General features: G+C 49.1%; 2 protein-coding genes across 3 annotated transcripts in view; one reads left to right on the top strand and one right to left on the bottom strand.

Annotated features, from left to right (window-relative positions):
* LOC143355285 (uncharacterized) overlaps nucleotides 1-16,755 on the bottom strand; it is a 43,229-nt gene extending 26,474 nt beyond the window's left edge. The window contains exons 1-6 of one of the 2 annotated variants that reach the window (XM_076789995.1): nucleotides 16,074-16,755; nucleotides 11,881-12,863; nucleotides 11,663-11,805; nucleotides 11,427-11,574; nucleotides 11,121-11,355; nucleotides 10,749-10,852 (exon numbers count right to left, since the gene is read on the bottom strand). In XM_076789995.1, coding sequence (XP_076646110.1) covers nucleotides 10,749-10,852; nucleotides 11,121-11,355; nucleotides 11,427-11,574; nucleotides 11,663-11,805; nucleotides 11,881-12,068 — 818 coding nt within the window. In that variant the 5' untranslated portion in view covers nucleotides 12,069-12,863; nucleotides 16,074-16,755. The remainder of the gene's footprint in view (nucleotides 1-10,748; nucleotides 10,853-11,120; nucleotides 11,356-11,426; nucleotides 11,575-11,662; nucleotides 11,806-11,880; nucleotides 12,864-16,073) is intronic. The other variant, XM_076790003.1, reaches the window with a different exon arrangement.
* Sud1 (Prolyl 3-hydroxylase sud1) lies at nucleotides 7,205-10,263 on the top strand. The gene is made up of 2 exons (XM_076790144.1): nucleotides 7,205-7,655; nucleotides 7,782-10,263. Exon 2 carries the CDS (start codon nucleotides 8,335-8,337, stop codon nucleotides 10,153-10,155), a length of 1,821 nt encoding a protein of 606 aa, XP_076646259.1. The 5' UTR covers nucleotides 7,205-7,655; nucleotides 7,782-8,334; the 3' UTR covers nucleotides 10,156-10,263.
* Nucleotides 16,756-16,854: the final 99 nt, after the last annotated feature.

Here is a 16,854-nt window from a genome sequence, read left to right as displayed (position 1 = left end):
GAGGTATCGCGCAAAACGGACCCCGGCTAGGCTCCTCGACAAAGGAAGAATAGGTGTGTTCCGGCCGAGCGTGTTTCTATGCACAGCGCTCTCGAGGGACGCGTCCACTGTAGTTCCAGTCTCGCTGAAGAGCTCGTTCGAAAAAAATAGCCGAGATATTTTGAGAGCACGATAACAAAAAGTAGTGGAACTTTCGGAAATTAAGGTCGGGAGACGCGGAGCGTGAAACGGGTCGCGAGATGAAACAAACGTTTCTCGCGGTCTCGTTCGAGAGTGGTTTCCGCGTGCGCGTCTTCTCTCCGCGGGACCGTCAGGACTTCCGGTTTCGCTCGCGAGAGTAATTGCCCGTTTCCCGAGGCGTTCTCGCGATGTCGCGTGCCATCGAGCCCTCTTTACCCGTGCGGGGCGTTCGTTCCGCCGAGCTCCGAACAATCATCCGCGGTTTAATTGCGTTTTCAATTGTCGATATATGGAGATGCAACCATCAGTTCCATCAAGATCGAACTGCGCTACATATTCCGTGGATCGCGAAAACGACGAGACACGACAACGATCGACAAATTTGTCCAGGGTAACGCCTGCTCGCGCGGTCACTGCAATCACTCGGAGCGAAAGGATCGAAGGGGGAAAAGGTTACTGGATAGAGAGAAGTTGCATCGTCACGGAAGCCACAGCTGTTTGAAACGTTTGAACCGGTCGTGTCCGAGTTCGCTGCGATCGCAAAGTCACGCCAACGAATCGCACGGCCACGGAATTGCGTTACGATCGACGCAGATGTAACGACCGGACTAAGAAACGCAACAGCTGCACCACGGCACCAGTGCAGCGCGAAGAGCGACTCGGTTTATTGCGCTCTTATCGGCGATATCCGCATTAATTCGACGGTCTCGGGCTTCTCGTGCGATAAAGAAACTTTGTCGAGCGATACCGAAGCCGCGGAATCGAGAGTTGCGCGTCGTTTCGGTTGTTGATCGACATTAAGATGCAATTCCACGGTTGCGCCACGATAAGCGCACTCCTGGAATATTTATGCGCGCCTTTAAACGAGCTAGATTTCCACAGGAACGATGATAGCGAAACAAATTTCGAGGTTCTGCAAATTTTTTAACAAGTTGTCGAATGATGTTCGGTGCTGATGTCGAGAGCTATAAACGAGCAACTCATGGGATGACCTAATATTTCAGAAAGGTTCTAGTGGAGAAAGAAGTTTGCGTCGCGTTGTGATCGATACGGATCGGTATCGCGGTTCCATCAGGGAAAATCGAATTCAAAGTAGCCGCATGGTGACCTACTGTGCTCGAATGACTCCGTTACTCGGAATTCTAACATTTCCCACCGGATTAGCGAGTAGGAGGAACGAAAGTGCCCCCCCCCCCCCTCGTCCGATTCCGCACAATTCAATTTTTCAACGCGACCCGAGCAACTCGTTCTTGAAATAACCGCCGCGGGTAGAATTGTGGGAAACGTATCCGTTTCCTCGCGGACGACTGCATTCTTTCCACGTTACACGCGACGCTTGATAGAACAGGCGAGCCGTAACGAGGACGATCCATGCTCGTCCGATGGTGGAATCGATTCTCGCTGCCGGTCGAATGTTAATCGGAGGATCGGCTTGCGTCACACCGCGAGAACATAAAAAACACAAGCAGCCGCGCCGACTAGGTTCGGCGTTCTACTTTTTCCGGGGGGAGGGAGATTTGCTTTCGCGGCGAGTCCACGCGACCGAGAATTCCACGATTAAAAGTAGAGTGCGTTCCGTAGGAAGTAAAAGCAAGGACGCGCGCTTCGGCTGCCGACGAGACAATTGGGCCAAGATGTTCACGGACCACCCAGAATTTCGTTTGACAATGCCGCCGACTCGCTTCGATTCCGTCGCACTCTACTAACTATGCCGTGTACGCGATTCCGGTGCTGCACCGTCGCTTCGACGAGAACGCGTTTGCTGTTGCGTTCAGGTGCGAACTGCGGCATTGCGTCTCCAAGCCCGCTCGAGCAAAAAATAAATTCGCAGAAAATCAACTGGACGATGCCGAGAGCTGTTTCTCTCCTTTTTTTTTTTTTTTTGAAATAGATCGTTTGTGTGCGGTTTCCAGCCGCCAGGTCTAAACCCGTTAAAAAAACGAGTTCGCGCTGATAGCGGACTGTCCTTGCGAGCAGCAGGAAAGAAGAAAAACACGGTCGGCATATTTTTGCGGCGGCCGACGACGGACGTATTCGAGCGTGTCGCCGTTCCACGTCCTTACGAAATTATTATTGTCGTCCCGGCGATCCGAGCGAACGCTCGCCGATTCTTCGCGCTGTCCCGGATGCTCTGCAGCGCGTGCAAAATTTTTAACAATCCTCGGGGTCTTCTTTTGAACGGGTTCCGCGCGATTACGAGACGAATTCGAGCGATTAAGCACCATTACGAAATCGTTCTTGCTCGGACGTTTCTTGCGACCGCGGGAACGGGTCCCGACGAATCGAATTAATCCGACCGATCCGAGTAAAAACGATCTCGTAAGGTCGATAACTGGAACGTTAACGCCATATACGACCGCGTAGCTGTGTAACAGGTTCCCGCGCGAGAATAATTGTGTCGGCCACGCGATATTACAATTCATCCCGCCGCGCCGGCTTCGTATTCGGCGATCCAGTTCGAGGGAAGATCCTGCGCCGAGCAAAATCGGACGACACGGGTAAGCGGATGAATCTCGCGTCGAAGAAACGCGTAACGGTTCGAGACACGGTTCGTACCAGGTGTCTCGGCGAGTCTCGAACGTCACCGGATGGATCGGTTCCGTTCGAGCAAAACGAACGCGCATCATCGCCGGTTTTCGACGAGCTACGCAGGTAGACGGAAAAGTGACGAGGGTAGCCCACGACCGATCCCCTTTTGTAACCTTGCACCGGTGGACAATGGTCAAAATCCGCAAGTTCGAATCAACCTTGCGCCAAACTTTGTTTCGCAGAGAGCTCTAACCGCTTCAACTTCCAAGTAAATCTATCTGTTTGCAGACAAGTCCAATTCTCTCGTGGTTTCGAGTCGACGAAAATTGAAAGATTGATCGATTGGAATATTTAAAAACGATTCCAATGTGCACGGTAGAAGATAGCAGCAGGCTTTAAATGGTTTTCGAGAAGCTGATCGGTAGGAAGGTGGAGGCCCTTTCCGAGCTAGGATAAGGTCCGTTTTCCAAGAAGGACGAGTAAGGTGTTGAGTGTACGAGGAACGGTGTAAAAGAAACCGTATGCACGGCAACATTAATGGACGCATTGCCGAGTTTAACAGTACACTTTAATGCCACGACCGACACGGCTTAGTGGTTCGAGTGGCGCAATCGTTAAACGAGCCACTTGGCATCTCGTCGATGGTATTCCGTCGTCGAAGGAGAAAAAAAGGGGAATGACCTACCTCATCGCCGTCCAAGGCGCATGGAACCGCGGACGTTCCCCACAAGCCCTTTAAATCGATGGAATTCCAGTAGGAAACCTTCTCGAAGGTCGAATAGGAGGGCACGCTGCCATTTAATATTCAGATCGACATAAACCAAGAGGAACAAACGACGATGCGATCACCATAAACTCTCCTGTCATAACAAAAATTGCGTTCGGTATCTAATTTAACGAGATTCGAATTAATTCCGAATTTCGTATAACGCGGAACAAAAATTGCGATTCGATTTGCACCAATTTAATTTGACCTGACTTGTACTAATTCCGAGTTTCTTATAACGCGGTATTTTATACGAATCTCTAACTAAATTGGGACGACGAGAAATCATGGGAACGACGAGTTTACTCGTCCTCTCCGAGTGAAGGTAAAATGGATTTCCGCGTATGCCGGAAATTCCCATCGCTTTAAAAGCTCGTTTCCAGCTAGAGGCTACGCGGTTAAGACCTTTTCGAGCTTAATATCGCGTGCCGTTTTAATTGAGCACGATTCAAGGTAGTTCGTACATTTTCCGTTTAAGGAAATTTTCCTAACAGAACACGCTACCGTCGTCGCGTCGACACGCGAACTATCGTCACGTTTCGAGAGCTTCTTCGGAGCTTAAACTCGCACGGTTTCGCAACGTTTTCTCATATCTAGTCGGCGATCGTTACTGAACGCGGAAACACGACAGCCTGCGAAGAAAAACGTACTACGACGTGGGAGAGACGTTGCTCCCTTTGGCAATCGATAACCACTTATGGTCGGAAACGAACATCCACGACACCACGTAGACGGAATCGCGTAAAACGTAGATGATCTTACTTTCAAATGTACTCTATCGATCCTTTACATTCAAAACGCATGTAAACTGCACATAGAACGATCGAGCACGGAAAAATATTCTTCCAGTCTAACAAGCTTCTTCGCCGTTTCTTTATTATCCCTTAGCACTCGAATGGCGACTGTAAGGCGCCACTAAAAATTGCTGTATCATCGTTCAAAATATTTTTCACATTATTAAATTTCTTTGTATTTAATAAATTACTGAACATTTCAGGTCGGAAGAAATGTTTCGTTTTGCAGTTAAAATGGCTTCGAGTGCAAAGGGTTGATCTCTACAGACATCCACCGCTAACATTAAAAAAACAGATTAATTAGTAACTTGCACACAAAGATCTGGCAGACACAAAAGATTAACCGAACGGTCTACGGAATTCTGATGGCGCTTTCGTTTCAATTTTTATCTAAAAAAAAAAGTTGGAAACGAAAGCGTCTTCCTATCCTAAGAGTCAGCGAGTCAAGAAATACAAAATGGGTCCTGCGCGGTGCAAGCTGCAGCGTGCATCCGCAGGAGCATTCCAATGAAAAGGGACAGATTGCTAATGGATTCCACCTGACTCACCTGCGATCTCCAGGGACGCGGCCAAGAGGGAGAGAGAGAGAAAGATTTGAAAATTCGAAAGCTCCTTCACGCCATAATGGTCGGCAGTAGGCCAGCAACAATCCGGTTCAAGGCCGACGATGCCTCGACGAGGAAACAGGGCACACGCAGATACCGGAGGAATCCTCAGGGATCCACGGGAAACCGAGAATTTTGTCGATAGACACTGCGCGTTCGGTATACTCGACTCGCTATAGTAACTGTCTCCTCTCGGGCACAACGTGCTCGCGACACAAACAAAAGGTGACTGAGGGCTGCCGAGTGTCCTGACCGCCTGTTCTCCTCGCCGAATTCAACCGCGAGACCCCACCCTCGTTCCACAATAATAAGTACCAATTATTACATAGACCTCATTACAGATATACCGACCGTGTTCTACATTTTTTGCGACGCCGCACCCGAAAGAATCGAATACTAGCCTGCGGACTTTATTCGTTTTTACTATTTAGGATAAAGGATCCAATTACTGTGAGTATATCAATTACCATGCATATATTAATTAATATTTTTAAAGCATAATAAATATTAAAAAGAAGATATTTTAATATCCAGTATGCTTTAAAAATAAGTATAATTAATGTAGGCACAGTAATTGGGTTCCTTAACCTAGCTATTTTATATACAACCCCTAAGTAGACAAACAAGTTATCACAAACAGATTACAGAAACATCAGCATTTTGCGCATATTTTTCAGTCCTACAAATAAAGCTCCACAGCCTAGTTACTTAAGGAAACAGTGAGATGTAGGTGATGAGAATGAAACAAGAAAATGTGAATTCGTCGGTGTGCGAGACGAGTAGGGTACGTGCGATTTTGACGGGCCGAAAACGTTGCGATTTATCGCAGTTTCTCCTGTACACGTAACAATCTGTCAGACTTTGGAAAAATGAGGGACAGCTATACAGTTAATCGAACATGGTGTCATCGTCCTCGAAGTAACCCCTTTGAAGCTGACCCGAGTCCTTCGATCACACCCTTTTTTACTATGAAATTGAATAGACGAGTTAAACGATTTCAAATTCTAAATAGTCGACTAAAAATGTCTTCGTTGTACGAACTATTTTACTCGGAAAAATCGAAGGAACTCCACGGTTGGAACAACCCCCCGATCCGACCCCTAGTGACTTTTATTTCTACTTGCTCTGAATCAAGGATGCAATCCTTGGCGAGAAACGAGGCTAAGTACTATTCAAATCAGCCTGCATTTTGCAAGTGAACGAGAGATAGCCTGACACAATTTTGACGCAGAGAAAATAGCATGAACAGGTGAAAGCAAAAGTCAACGGTGTATGAATAGTTTTTCCTCGGACCGTGTCCAGAATCCTGGTGGATTCCGACGCGATTTGTAGCGCGACAGATCGATAGGTGCACGGTGAAAAACTGCGAGCGATAAAATTGCTTGTTATATTGGAAACCGTTGCGATCGGACGTAACAACTCGTCGCGCCGATAAATCGCAACGCGTGCGTGGCCCCGTTGAGGGAGAAGGCGGCGAACCCTGACAGGTAGCCGGGATTCGAAAACGAGCCCGTGAAATAAAGGATCAGGGGAACTTTGTGACACGCCGTTGCCGTGTGTACGTGTGGGCTGTCGGGCAGCAGCGTGTTTGGTTCGGTTACTCACGTATGCGCGGCTGTTGGTGCTCGCTGCCCGGCTCCAGGATCTGCGATCGGCCGTTCACTTCAGGATTTCACGAGGATCGAGCATTCGACGCGACGATCTCACACTCTCGACAATTTTAACGGTCAGGGTGTGCCCCGAATTTCCATGCAACCAACGGCACCCGTCAAACGTGAACTACTGCTGCCGCCATCTTGACACGAGCGAGTCGAGCGCCGCGCCACGGTCGATCGCTAAATCGAGAGCGCCGCCAAGCGCGGGACAATTCGAGAACGTCAAAACTACCAACCTCGATGCATGCACTGATTTTCACACCAATTCAATTGTTTAACTCTTTGCGACATTTTATCAAGTGCATTTACGCCTTTACACGTACCAAATAATTAAATAGCAGTTTATAAAAATGTATATTAAATGAAAAAACTTCTTTCTGTTATCTTTTAAATAGTTTTTTTTTAATGGAGACAGAGGTACAATTTTATAACTAGATTGTGGATTTTCATTACAAAATGTATCTTCTATAACCTACAACCATAAAATTTAAATGAAAGTTTCAATGAATTCAGAATGTTGTAAAAATAAAATTTCATGAAAGATTTTGCTACGTATATTTCTAGAAGTTTTATCATAAATGCATAAAAATTCCTGGGGAATTTATAACATTGCATAATAAGAATAAAGAATCTGAACTCTTTGAAACCTATTTTAAACATTTTTTAGATATTATCGATAAAAAAAAAGATATCTGCAAAGCGTTACTTTCTGTTTTTCTGTCATCCCGTCATGTTTTACGGTTTATTACGAAATTAATCGAGTTTTAGAAGCCATAGATTCAGTAAAATTCTATCGAGAAATTAATCGCAAAAAAATTGTATGGTACATTTCAGTCGCTGAGGGGAAATTTCGGATAATTATTTTTCACGGACGACAAAGTTGGTTGAAAATTGGGTTAAGTAACAATTTCGCAAGTCCGGAAAACGTGTTACGTAATTCCTGTGAGGTTGATAGCGATAGAAACGCGGCGGTCGGGGCTCGCGAATAATTCGCGACGTCCCTGGGTTCGATCGAATCGACGTTTTCGCCAGCGGTAGTAGCTGTCCCTGGGCAGAATGCAACCGCGAGGTGACACGGAGCGACGGGCCTAGTTCGCTAAATTTGGACGCACGTGCAATTCTTCTGGTACGTAGTTGTCGCGCGAGTGACACTTCTAGTTCGTGAGCACGTTCGTTTATTTGCACGGTGGCGGAACGACCGTGGAATGAAGCGAAACTTTATTAATCGAGTTTTTCGACCGACTACTTTCAGAACACGTGCGGCTCGGACCGACCACGTGGGCCGCGTGTACCGAACGAGAGAAACAAGCGCCGCTACGTTTGCTGAGTGCATTTAGAAAACCTGTGATATCTCTCTTATCAGGACGACGCGATGCGGAAAGAACGAGACTCGTTTTTCCACTGAATGGAAAACAACACCGAGCCGACATTGTCAATCGTCGAGCGCGCGTGTATATCGCTCCAAACGGGGTAACCTTATAGGATGATATTCTGAGCGACACGAGGCCGATCAGATAACTCGTGTATTCTTTCGTTTTTTCCCGTCGAGAACACAATTTTTAATGCATGGAGAATGTATGTATTTGAAGCGCAGAACGACGCATATCTATGTACTTAGATAGGAAGAAAATATGTGATCTAGTTTATAGTACGACGTCAATTTATAGAAGCTACTTCTAATAAGTCAACTAAACAGGGATATGCACTGTTAACGTGTTCACGGTAGCTAGATTTCGAAAAGACTGATAGCATAAGGAAACAGAAGCTGCAATACTCGATCGGTGACGCAAGGAACGCACAAAGTTATGGCCCAGGAGGAACCGGATATAAAGAAGCTCAAACATTCCATTATCTCGAATCATGTCTATTCTCCTGAGTTTCAGAAACTCTTCTGCGAGCACTGGCATAATTTCAATGACTTCAAGAAGGATAATCTAGAAGTGATATCGAAACCCTTTAGAATGTGCAAGATTTCAAATTTTCTCTGCAATGAGGATTTAATGGACGAGATAAAGAATGAATTGTTGGATGTGAAGAGCAGAAGAAACAGCATTGACCTGTACCAGTTCGAGCAGACCAGCGATCTGGCCAACGTTGACAGCAAGAACCTGAAGTTTTTATACGAAACTTTCCAAACCGATCTGGCAACGTGGTTGGAGCACAACACCAAGATACAGCTCAACAAGAAAATATCCATGACCAGTTCTTGCTATTCGGACACAGACTACTTATTGTGTCATGACGACAACATGGGCGATAGACGGATCGCTTTCATATTATACCTTTCCAAGAACTGGACCATCGAGGATGGCGGGACATTGGATTTATTTGACACGGATGAAAATGGGTTGCCCAGAAATGTAGTGAAATCTCTACTACCGGAATATAATTCCCTAGTATTTTTTGAGGTTGTAGATAATTCTTACCATCAGGTGGCCGAAGTGACTTCTCCGGACAAGTCCAGGTGGAGTATCAACGGTTGGTTTCACGGCCCTTTAAAAGAGAGTGCCAGACCTCCACGAGCAGTGACTGAGCCGACCTACATAGAACCAGTGCACAACCGGGTATCGTTGAACAATTGGGTAAAAACGTGTTACTTGTTCCCTGGAATTGTCAAGGAGGTCCAACAGGACATGGAACAAGAGTCCTTCGCATTTTTGTCATGTTTCCTAAAAGATGATGTTTATGAGAAGCTCGAGACGGACTTGTCGTCGGATGCGATTGTGTGGCAGAAGGTCGGTCCAGCGGACATTCGAAATTACGAGGTAGCGAAAGAAGAAACCTTGCCGGAGTTTATGAAAGCGTTCTACAACATGTTCAAGTCTATTTCGATGTTCCAATTGCTGAAGGACTACACAGAGTTGGATCTGGTGCCGGAGAAGGAGACCATGAAGCCGAAGATGACGATTGAACTGCAGAGGTGGACCAAGGGCTCCTACACGCTGATATCGGACAGGTCTGCGCTCACCGAGTCGGCTGCTTCGCCTGCCGAGAAGAAGCCGAGCAGCGGAAGCGTGAACCAAATCTACGAGTACATGGAGGACTCGGTGGACACACCGAGGACTAGCAGAAGTAACAAGGATAGCCAAGATAGTAGAAACGACGAGTCAGGACGCTATAGTCCGTCGAGTAATAAAGAAGACGAGGAGATGAACGAGGACGATATACTGAAGCTGACCCCAAAAGGAAAGTCACCTCGAGCGAAGAAGAAGAACCTGTCTCAGCAATCATCGTTGTCGAAATTAGAGAATCTTTCGCCGCAGAAATTAGCCAGGTCACTGGACACCGATGACTCGGACGTATCGGATATCGGAGACTACTTGTCGGATCCTCTGGATTGCTCTCTAGAGTGTTCCGATCAAGAGGAGGATATGGACGATACGAGTGGATCCGAACCTGGAACTCTGGACGTGATCATGCAATTCCAGACGAGTCATGTGCCCGAGGAAGACACTATAGACTACGTCGATCCCGGAGAACAGGAAGGAGCACTTATCCATGTGCCCACGAAGAACAACCATCTGTGTCTGGTGTACAAAAACCAGGGCATCTGTCGCGTCCACAAATACGTGAATCATTACTGTACAGGTTACTTCTACAATCTGATTTGTACATATTACGAATAATTCGACTGGCTAGATGGGAATTGTACAATGAATCGCGAGCGAGCATCGTTTGCTCGTCAAATGTAACATAGTATTCGTATTAATAAAAATTGTCAGTATTTATCATCGGATGTTCGAGTTGTTTATTTCTACCTCTACTGAAGTCTAATCGGAATTAGAGATGGGATAAAGTATATTACAAGTGCTAGACTGCAGATTTTATACAATTACAATAAAAATGTGTAGGTAAGATAGGAATTTCTGTTTGGCACTTGTACATCGTAGTTGATTCGAACAATTTTTATTTTGTATAAAGATCCGTAGTGTAGTAATAAATACTATCGACGTATACAATTGGTAGAAAGTATACTCGATCCCATTTCTTTCTTTTGAAATCGTCCTAGGGGAAACGATCAAGGATACTCGTGCTACTTAAGAAAACCACAGTGCACAAAACATTCTCAGTCGTTTATTGGGTGTCGTACATGGCTATCCCTTAGGAGTACGTTAGCTGGGTGCAGTCCGGGCGCATGCATGGATCAGGGTATCTACTTGGTACGGTGCAGGGGAAGCTCGAGAGATGCGAGGAGGTACAAACAAAATGGTAAGCTTACGATTTGCTGGAGTTGTTCGAGTCGTTCTCCAGTCGTTGCATTTCTATCCTGGGATGAGACGATCCTTCTTCCTCTTCGTCATATTTAACGATTTTCGTGGTAACCTGACACGCAAAACACGTCGATGGAGTATAGCAGAGAATCGTGGATTGTTCGCTGATTACTCGGTAGCAATAAATAAACTACAATTATCATGGTTGCCTCGGCTCGGTCCGACGCGACGCGACCGAGGCGGAAGCCATTAGCGGACACGCCTACGATTTGTCTTCGTTCCAGATGACTCAAACGTCCGGGTAATCGATTGCTTCCAATTGCACGAAACGTGATACGTCATAATCTCTACAATTAATCTCGCTACAGTTTGTTAATCACCTGAGAGGCGGTGGGTATCCCTGCCATGCGTTTCCTCAGCTCGTTCAACTGCAGTTCCCTCTGGAAGCTCATGTCGCCCTCCTGGGATTCTTCCTGCAGTCCCTCGTTGATCGATTCCGTGGAGTACTCGACCTGCACCCATGGACAAATCGTCGGCGATGCTTGCAGGGAGTTTTTGCTGCCGGGTCGCGAAAGGCGAGGAGAAAGTCGTCGCAGCAGCGAGATCAGTTTCGATCTAAAAGGAACGAGTTGCGAATGAATCTTCGAGATCGAGATTCGAGTCGGACGAAGATCTCTGAGATATACTTTGTGCTGGGAGTTTGTAGATGGTCAGAGCCGATGGGTCCGCTTCTGGAAAGCTGCTCCGCGCTTCTGGTGGTGTCCCTCCAATGCAGTTTGTTGATGGTCCTTCCCACTCGCCAATCCAGGCTACCGCTCTGCCGGGATTGGAAGCCTGAAACGCATCTTGCATCAATCGTGGAATTCTTCACGCGAGACTAGAACTGCCTAGCGGTCAAAATCGAAAGAAAAGGAATTCTCACTTTGCTCGTTCACGGTCTGACTAACCCTCCAGTCCAACGAGTTGCTACTTCTATTCACGGTATAAATGTTATCACAGGATTTGGTGGCGAGATATGTGGCGTGATGGCGACGTCTCAGCAGCTTCGAGACTGGTCCCAAATTCCTGAAGAAGAAAAAACAGACCAGTTAGTTTAACGAATGGGTTGCGTAGAAACAATAGGGCGCAGAGTAAGCGTACCTTTTAAACTTCCGAGACTGTTCGATCGGCGGCTTGCTGTCGCAAACCACCAGTTTGACTTCCGGTTCCGGGCAGTACGTGCCCACGCGAATGTGGCTGTAGCTGCCGCGGACACCGTCCACGGACCGGAAGTTGCCGCGTTCGTTCGAAGGCACGCGAACCACCTCGATCTTCGGTCTTCCGTCCATCTTCCTCTGGCCTCGGTTCACGCGCGACTGCGCTCGTCGATTATAAAAATAGTAAAAAGGAACCTTCACGTCGTCGTTTTCTCCTCCCAGCCCCGTTGTATCTTCTATCGACTATCGACTGCGCGTCGTACGGTCCAAACTTTTTTCTCTTTCAGAAGCTGCGATTGTTTCGGACGCTCTGAAAATAGTCTCGGAATCCTCCTGGGCCGCTTCTCTGCGGAGTCCTCTCGCCGGCGTGGCACATCATAACGGTCGACTCCTCAGATCGTTTGGCACGCGCTGACCTACCGGGTACAGCGAGTCCTCTTCGATTGAGGAGGCACGTGCTCCCGACACGGCTATTACCGTCTCCGAGGCTGGTCACGTCCATTCATTCCACTAGAATCACGCTCATCCGTTGGCGCAAGATCGTGTCTGACGTTGCACGGACGACGATTCACACCGGGCCTCTTCGAAGCTAAGTAATTGATCACTGCACACGCGCGATCGATGGGGAACGTCTCTCGGGAACGGAGCGTAGGAAACAGAAACGTGCGCGGATGATGCGGTTTCGATAGAAAAATACGCGATCGCGACGACACTGTTCCAATGGAAAAAAAAAAATGTTCGGCCGGTGTACACCGTGGACAGTCCCGGGGAACCTGTTCGGAGTCGTCTGCCGTTGCCCCGAGCTTTTCTCTCTCTTTTTCGCCGAGCGAGTGGTTTCTACAGTTCGTGTGCTCGTTCGTGTGGTTTCACTCGCGACGTATCTCCGGCCTGGATCGCGTCAAGCTGCGAACCGGCGGCCCCAATTTCCTAAATAACGAATCGCATTAACCATTCCGCCGTTTTTCTCTGTCATCGCGCGAGCGACAGCCAGATGCTGACCATTCTCGCTCGGGGATTGCGCAATGGTCAATTACTACCGGGAGAACAATGCGCGCGTCAACTTCCGAGACAATCGGTCGGGTCGCTCGGATCTCCTCGAAAATCTGACACAATCGCCGCGCCGCCGGTTCGTCGCGCTGTGATCGTTACGAAACTGTGCTACTTGGTAGACACAGGACCCCTGGGGCTTTAGCGTCGCTTCGCCGCTGGAATTTATAGGATTGCAGTGGCAGACCGCAACCCTTGGTAAGGGGATTAGAGGGCTGGTCGGCCAGTCGTGAACTAGCGTTGCGATCGCGTCCTTGGAACTGTCTGGCTGACCAGTATGGCATAGTTATCGAGAGATTGCTACACCATTTTGGTCGAAGCTATCCTAACACCGATTCGACTCGATAAAACGATCTGTTACCGATCTTATCACTGTATCTCGGTACAGCCAAGGTCGCTGTCCTGCAGGATGAGCCTGGCTCCGCGGTTTAACCGATCCTCGTCGACTATCCTCGAGATCGGGCACGACACTAACGAATAGATTTACGAGCGTCCTCGAGTTTCACCGTGAAACGTGTTTCGTCGCGGAAACTCCGCGCTTCTCGCGTGTTAATTTCCTCTTCTCGGAGGATCGCTTTACGCGGCGTTGGATTTACGGCAGCCCGTTTTCAGGGATCTCTTTCCGAGCGCCGGGGGAATCGTATTTCGCGGGTAGAAGAGCGTAAAGAAACGAGTTTGCCTGTTCCGTTCGAGAGACCGAGTCGCTGCGCCGGGACCGTTCTCTTGTGTTCGCGTGGCTTGCTCGCTCGAATTGTCACTGTTCAAAACCCGCGGCGCGGCGCGCGTTTCCACCGATGCGGACACGCTCGAAAGCTTCCGATGGTACGAGCCAGCGCACGGGATACTCCCGGCAATTAAGTCACTAATTAATTCTGACGAGTACGCGAGCTTGCGTCGATCCCCGCGCGCGCGCGTGGCTATACGGATCTCCATAATTGCAACCGAGCGCCGTCTGTGTTCCGAGACGCATCTTCTAATTAGAAAAGAAAGTGCAGAATAATTTCCGATGCAACGGATTCACTCGCGAGCTAGAGTATTGTTCGACAGTCTCCAGCGCCGAAAAAACTCACTGACCAGTCACGGCAGAAACAGACGAAACGATCTAACGAAAATCTGTAACGTTCGATCCTAGGGAATGTCGTATGAAATTCGACCTTGTGTTCGTAGCGAAGGTTGGTCGATGTTTGTTTTGTGTTTTTCTCTGTAGATGTCATATCGCGGCGATAATGTTCTCAGCTATGCTTGTAGGGTTTGAGGTGTAGATGTGTTGTTGATTTGTCAGTCCAGTAAATAAAAGTTGCGCGTCTGTTTACGTTACTACGAGGAATCTGCTACCACAGTTACGAAACGCCGATCGCGGTACCGGCATGGCATCGTTAACTCGCGCTTCGCGGCGTAGCGTAAGGGTTAATAACTCACTTAATTGGTGTTACCGTGTTTAATTCCATTTTGAATTCGTAACGGTCTCGGGTAGGAATCGAGCGGCTAGAAAAACCCGCGGCAAACACACTGGGAGAACGTTTCAGCTGGGTAATCATGGAATAAACTAGAATTCAGCAAGGATTCGAGGGAGATTGGAGATCGTGCGCGATCTTCGATGATCTGGGAAGAGCGACAACCTGTTGACCGAAGAAGACGGCTTTGTATCGCGTCGATTTTATCCGCTTTTCGAACGATCGGCCGGTTAACGGGTTAAGGTTGAGGTGTTGCGGGTGAATTATTAATGAGAAGGTTGAGCGTTTCCAGTGGCGCGGTGACGAATCGATAGTCGCACGGTCGATGGCGCGAACAGGCAAGGATAAGGGTGGTCTCGAGCGGTTTTTCGCGGCGTTTTCGAGCGTGTTCGCGCGGTGTTGTCCGCGCTCCGCGGCCCGCGGCGATTCACTGTCGGCTTTGAGGTGTCCGCCGTGCTGGTCGCGCTTTACGCGCGCACACAGAAGGCCTCCGTATCCCGTATCGTATCGTGTCGGTCAGCATACAAAAGGCAGTATCACACATCGGTGGCTTTTTGGAGCGGAGAGAAAAAATCAGTAATTAAAGCACGGACCTGCCTATGGGCGACCGTGCATCGTCGTCACGCTTTACCGGTCCTCACGACCGGACTAAACATCGTCCCCGCGGGATCGTTTGATCGACAGTTTTCCGCCGACACGAACTCGACTTTCCCTCGGTCGTGAAAACTCGTCCGCGATCAGAGAATCGAGGACCATTCGATTTAATCGTCGGTTCGACGGGAAGAGAGCTGTCGCGGGACGGCCCGGCCCGGCGAGTCGATTTCTCTGCGAGCGTGATCGCGCATCGTTCCGAACGGATTATATGCGAGCTAACGAGGATCTCTGAAGTCGTCGAACTCCGGTTTCCGTCCTGAAACCGGTCGTGGCCGCGAATTAACAAGCTTTCGAAGCTCTACGTGCGCCGGAAGCTGTCAAACACCCTTTCCCGTGGCCCTAATACTCGGATTTGCTGTCTCAGCCTCCCGCCTCGCAACAACAGCTTTATCAACCATCGGCGGAATGTATCGCAGCCAACGATGACCGATCAGTCATCTAGAAATTTACCTGTTCGCTAGATGATTACCTAGCAGACGATCGGATGCCATCGATGATACTGATTCGGATCATAGATCAAAGGAGTGAGAGCGTTTTCACGTTGTACGGCTGACAAATGAATGTTGGTCGATTAACGATTGAGTAGCAAAAAGGACATTCAATTGTCAATCGGACAATAAGAGAACTAATGGAATGGTCGTCGACGCGGATCAAAGGAGGCGACGAGAGGATTAATCGCGGGACTCGCTGGCTGATCGAGGCGCGAGGAACTGTCGTGTCGAGCACGTGCGCGCCGGAAGCGTATAGCCGGTTGTCGGTTGTCGCGCCTAGAACGGAATCAATCGGGCTGTGTGCGGCGATCGTCTTTGAATCGTGGACGAGCGGCGTGGCTGTGCGATGGGCGATGGGTCGCGCGTGCTCGTAAAGCTCGCTAGAGCTCAGCGTAGCGTTGAACAATGTAAATCGTAAAACGGGCGGCGTGAAGCTTGCAAGCGCTACCGTAAGCCCGCGAGGCCGCCCGGGCAGCGTGTTGAATACGTACTACTTGAAAATAGCAACGACACACTTCGCGGTCTGCTGTCCTGACATCGGACGAGCGTCGCCAGTGGTCAGCGGCCGTCGGGAGCGAAGAGTGCCGTCGTTGGAGCCGTGCCAGGATTCCCGAGAACTTTTTTTCCCGACACCGTCTCTCCTCTATCGTTGATCCGTACCTTCGATTGTGGGCGTCGTCGGCCTCCAAACACGCAGCCCGAAACCTCGCTGATTCGCGGCTCGCTGCGTTCTCTGATCCTCGTCGAGGGACCAGCACCGCGCACACGAATCGGCACCTCGCGTTCCCGCGAACTTCGACGCCCTCTCCACCCTTTACCTCTACTTTTCCCTGACACCTGCAGGAGCGCACGGCCAGACAGCCAGACAGAAAGAGACAGGGGCGCCCTTCGGACCATCCGCCGCTCTCTCGCCAACCGCTCTCCCGCCCCTGGCTCTCTCCTCTCTGTTCGATCGCGACCACCCGCGGGACGCCGACGACTACTGCATCGAGAGATGCGTCGAGGAATTCGCTTTGCTACGACCCGACGCGACGCCAGGCGACGCGACGCCCCTCGCCTTGCCTCTCTCACCTTGCCTGCCTGTCCGCCCGCCCGCCAGCGAGCGGACCTGCGCTCTACGCCACTGCATCCTCGCGTTTTGGCAATCTACGCGGGTCTCCTCGTGGGGCTAGTTATCGACCGGACTCCGATAAACTTCGTCGATAGTCCCGTTTCAATCGCTACGCGCGGGAACCCCCCGAGACAATTCAATATCAAGCTACAGTTATTTCT

Source organism: Halictus rubicundus, chromosome 1, assembly GCF_050948215.1.
Source record: "Halictus rubicundus isolate RS-2024b chromosome 1, iyHalRubi1_principal, whole genome shotgun sequence".
In the NCBI taxonomy this organism is placed as follows: Eukaryota; Metazoa; Arthropoda; class Insecta; order Hymenoptera; family Halictidae; genus Halictus; species Halictus rubicundus.
This window is presented reverse-complemented; position numbering and strand designations above follow the sequence as displayed.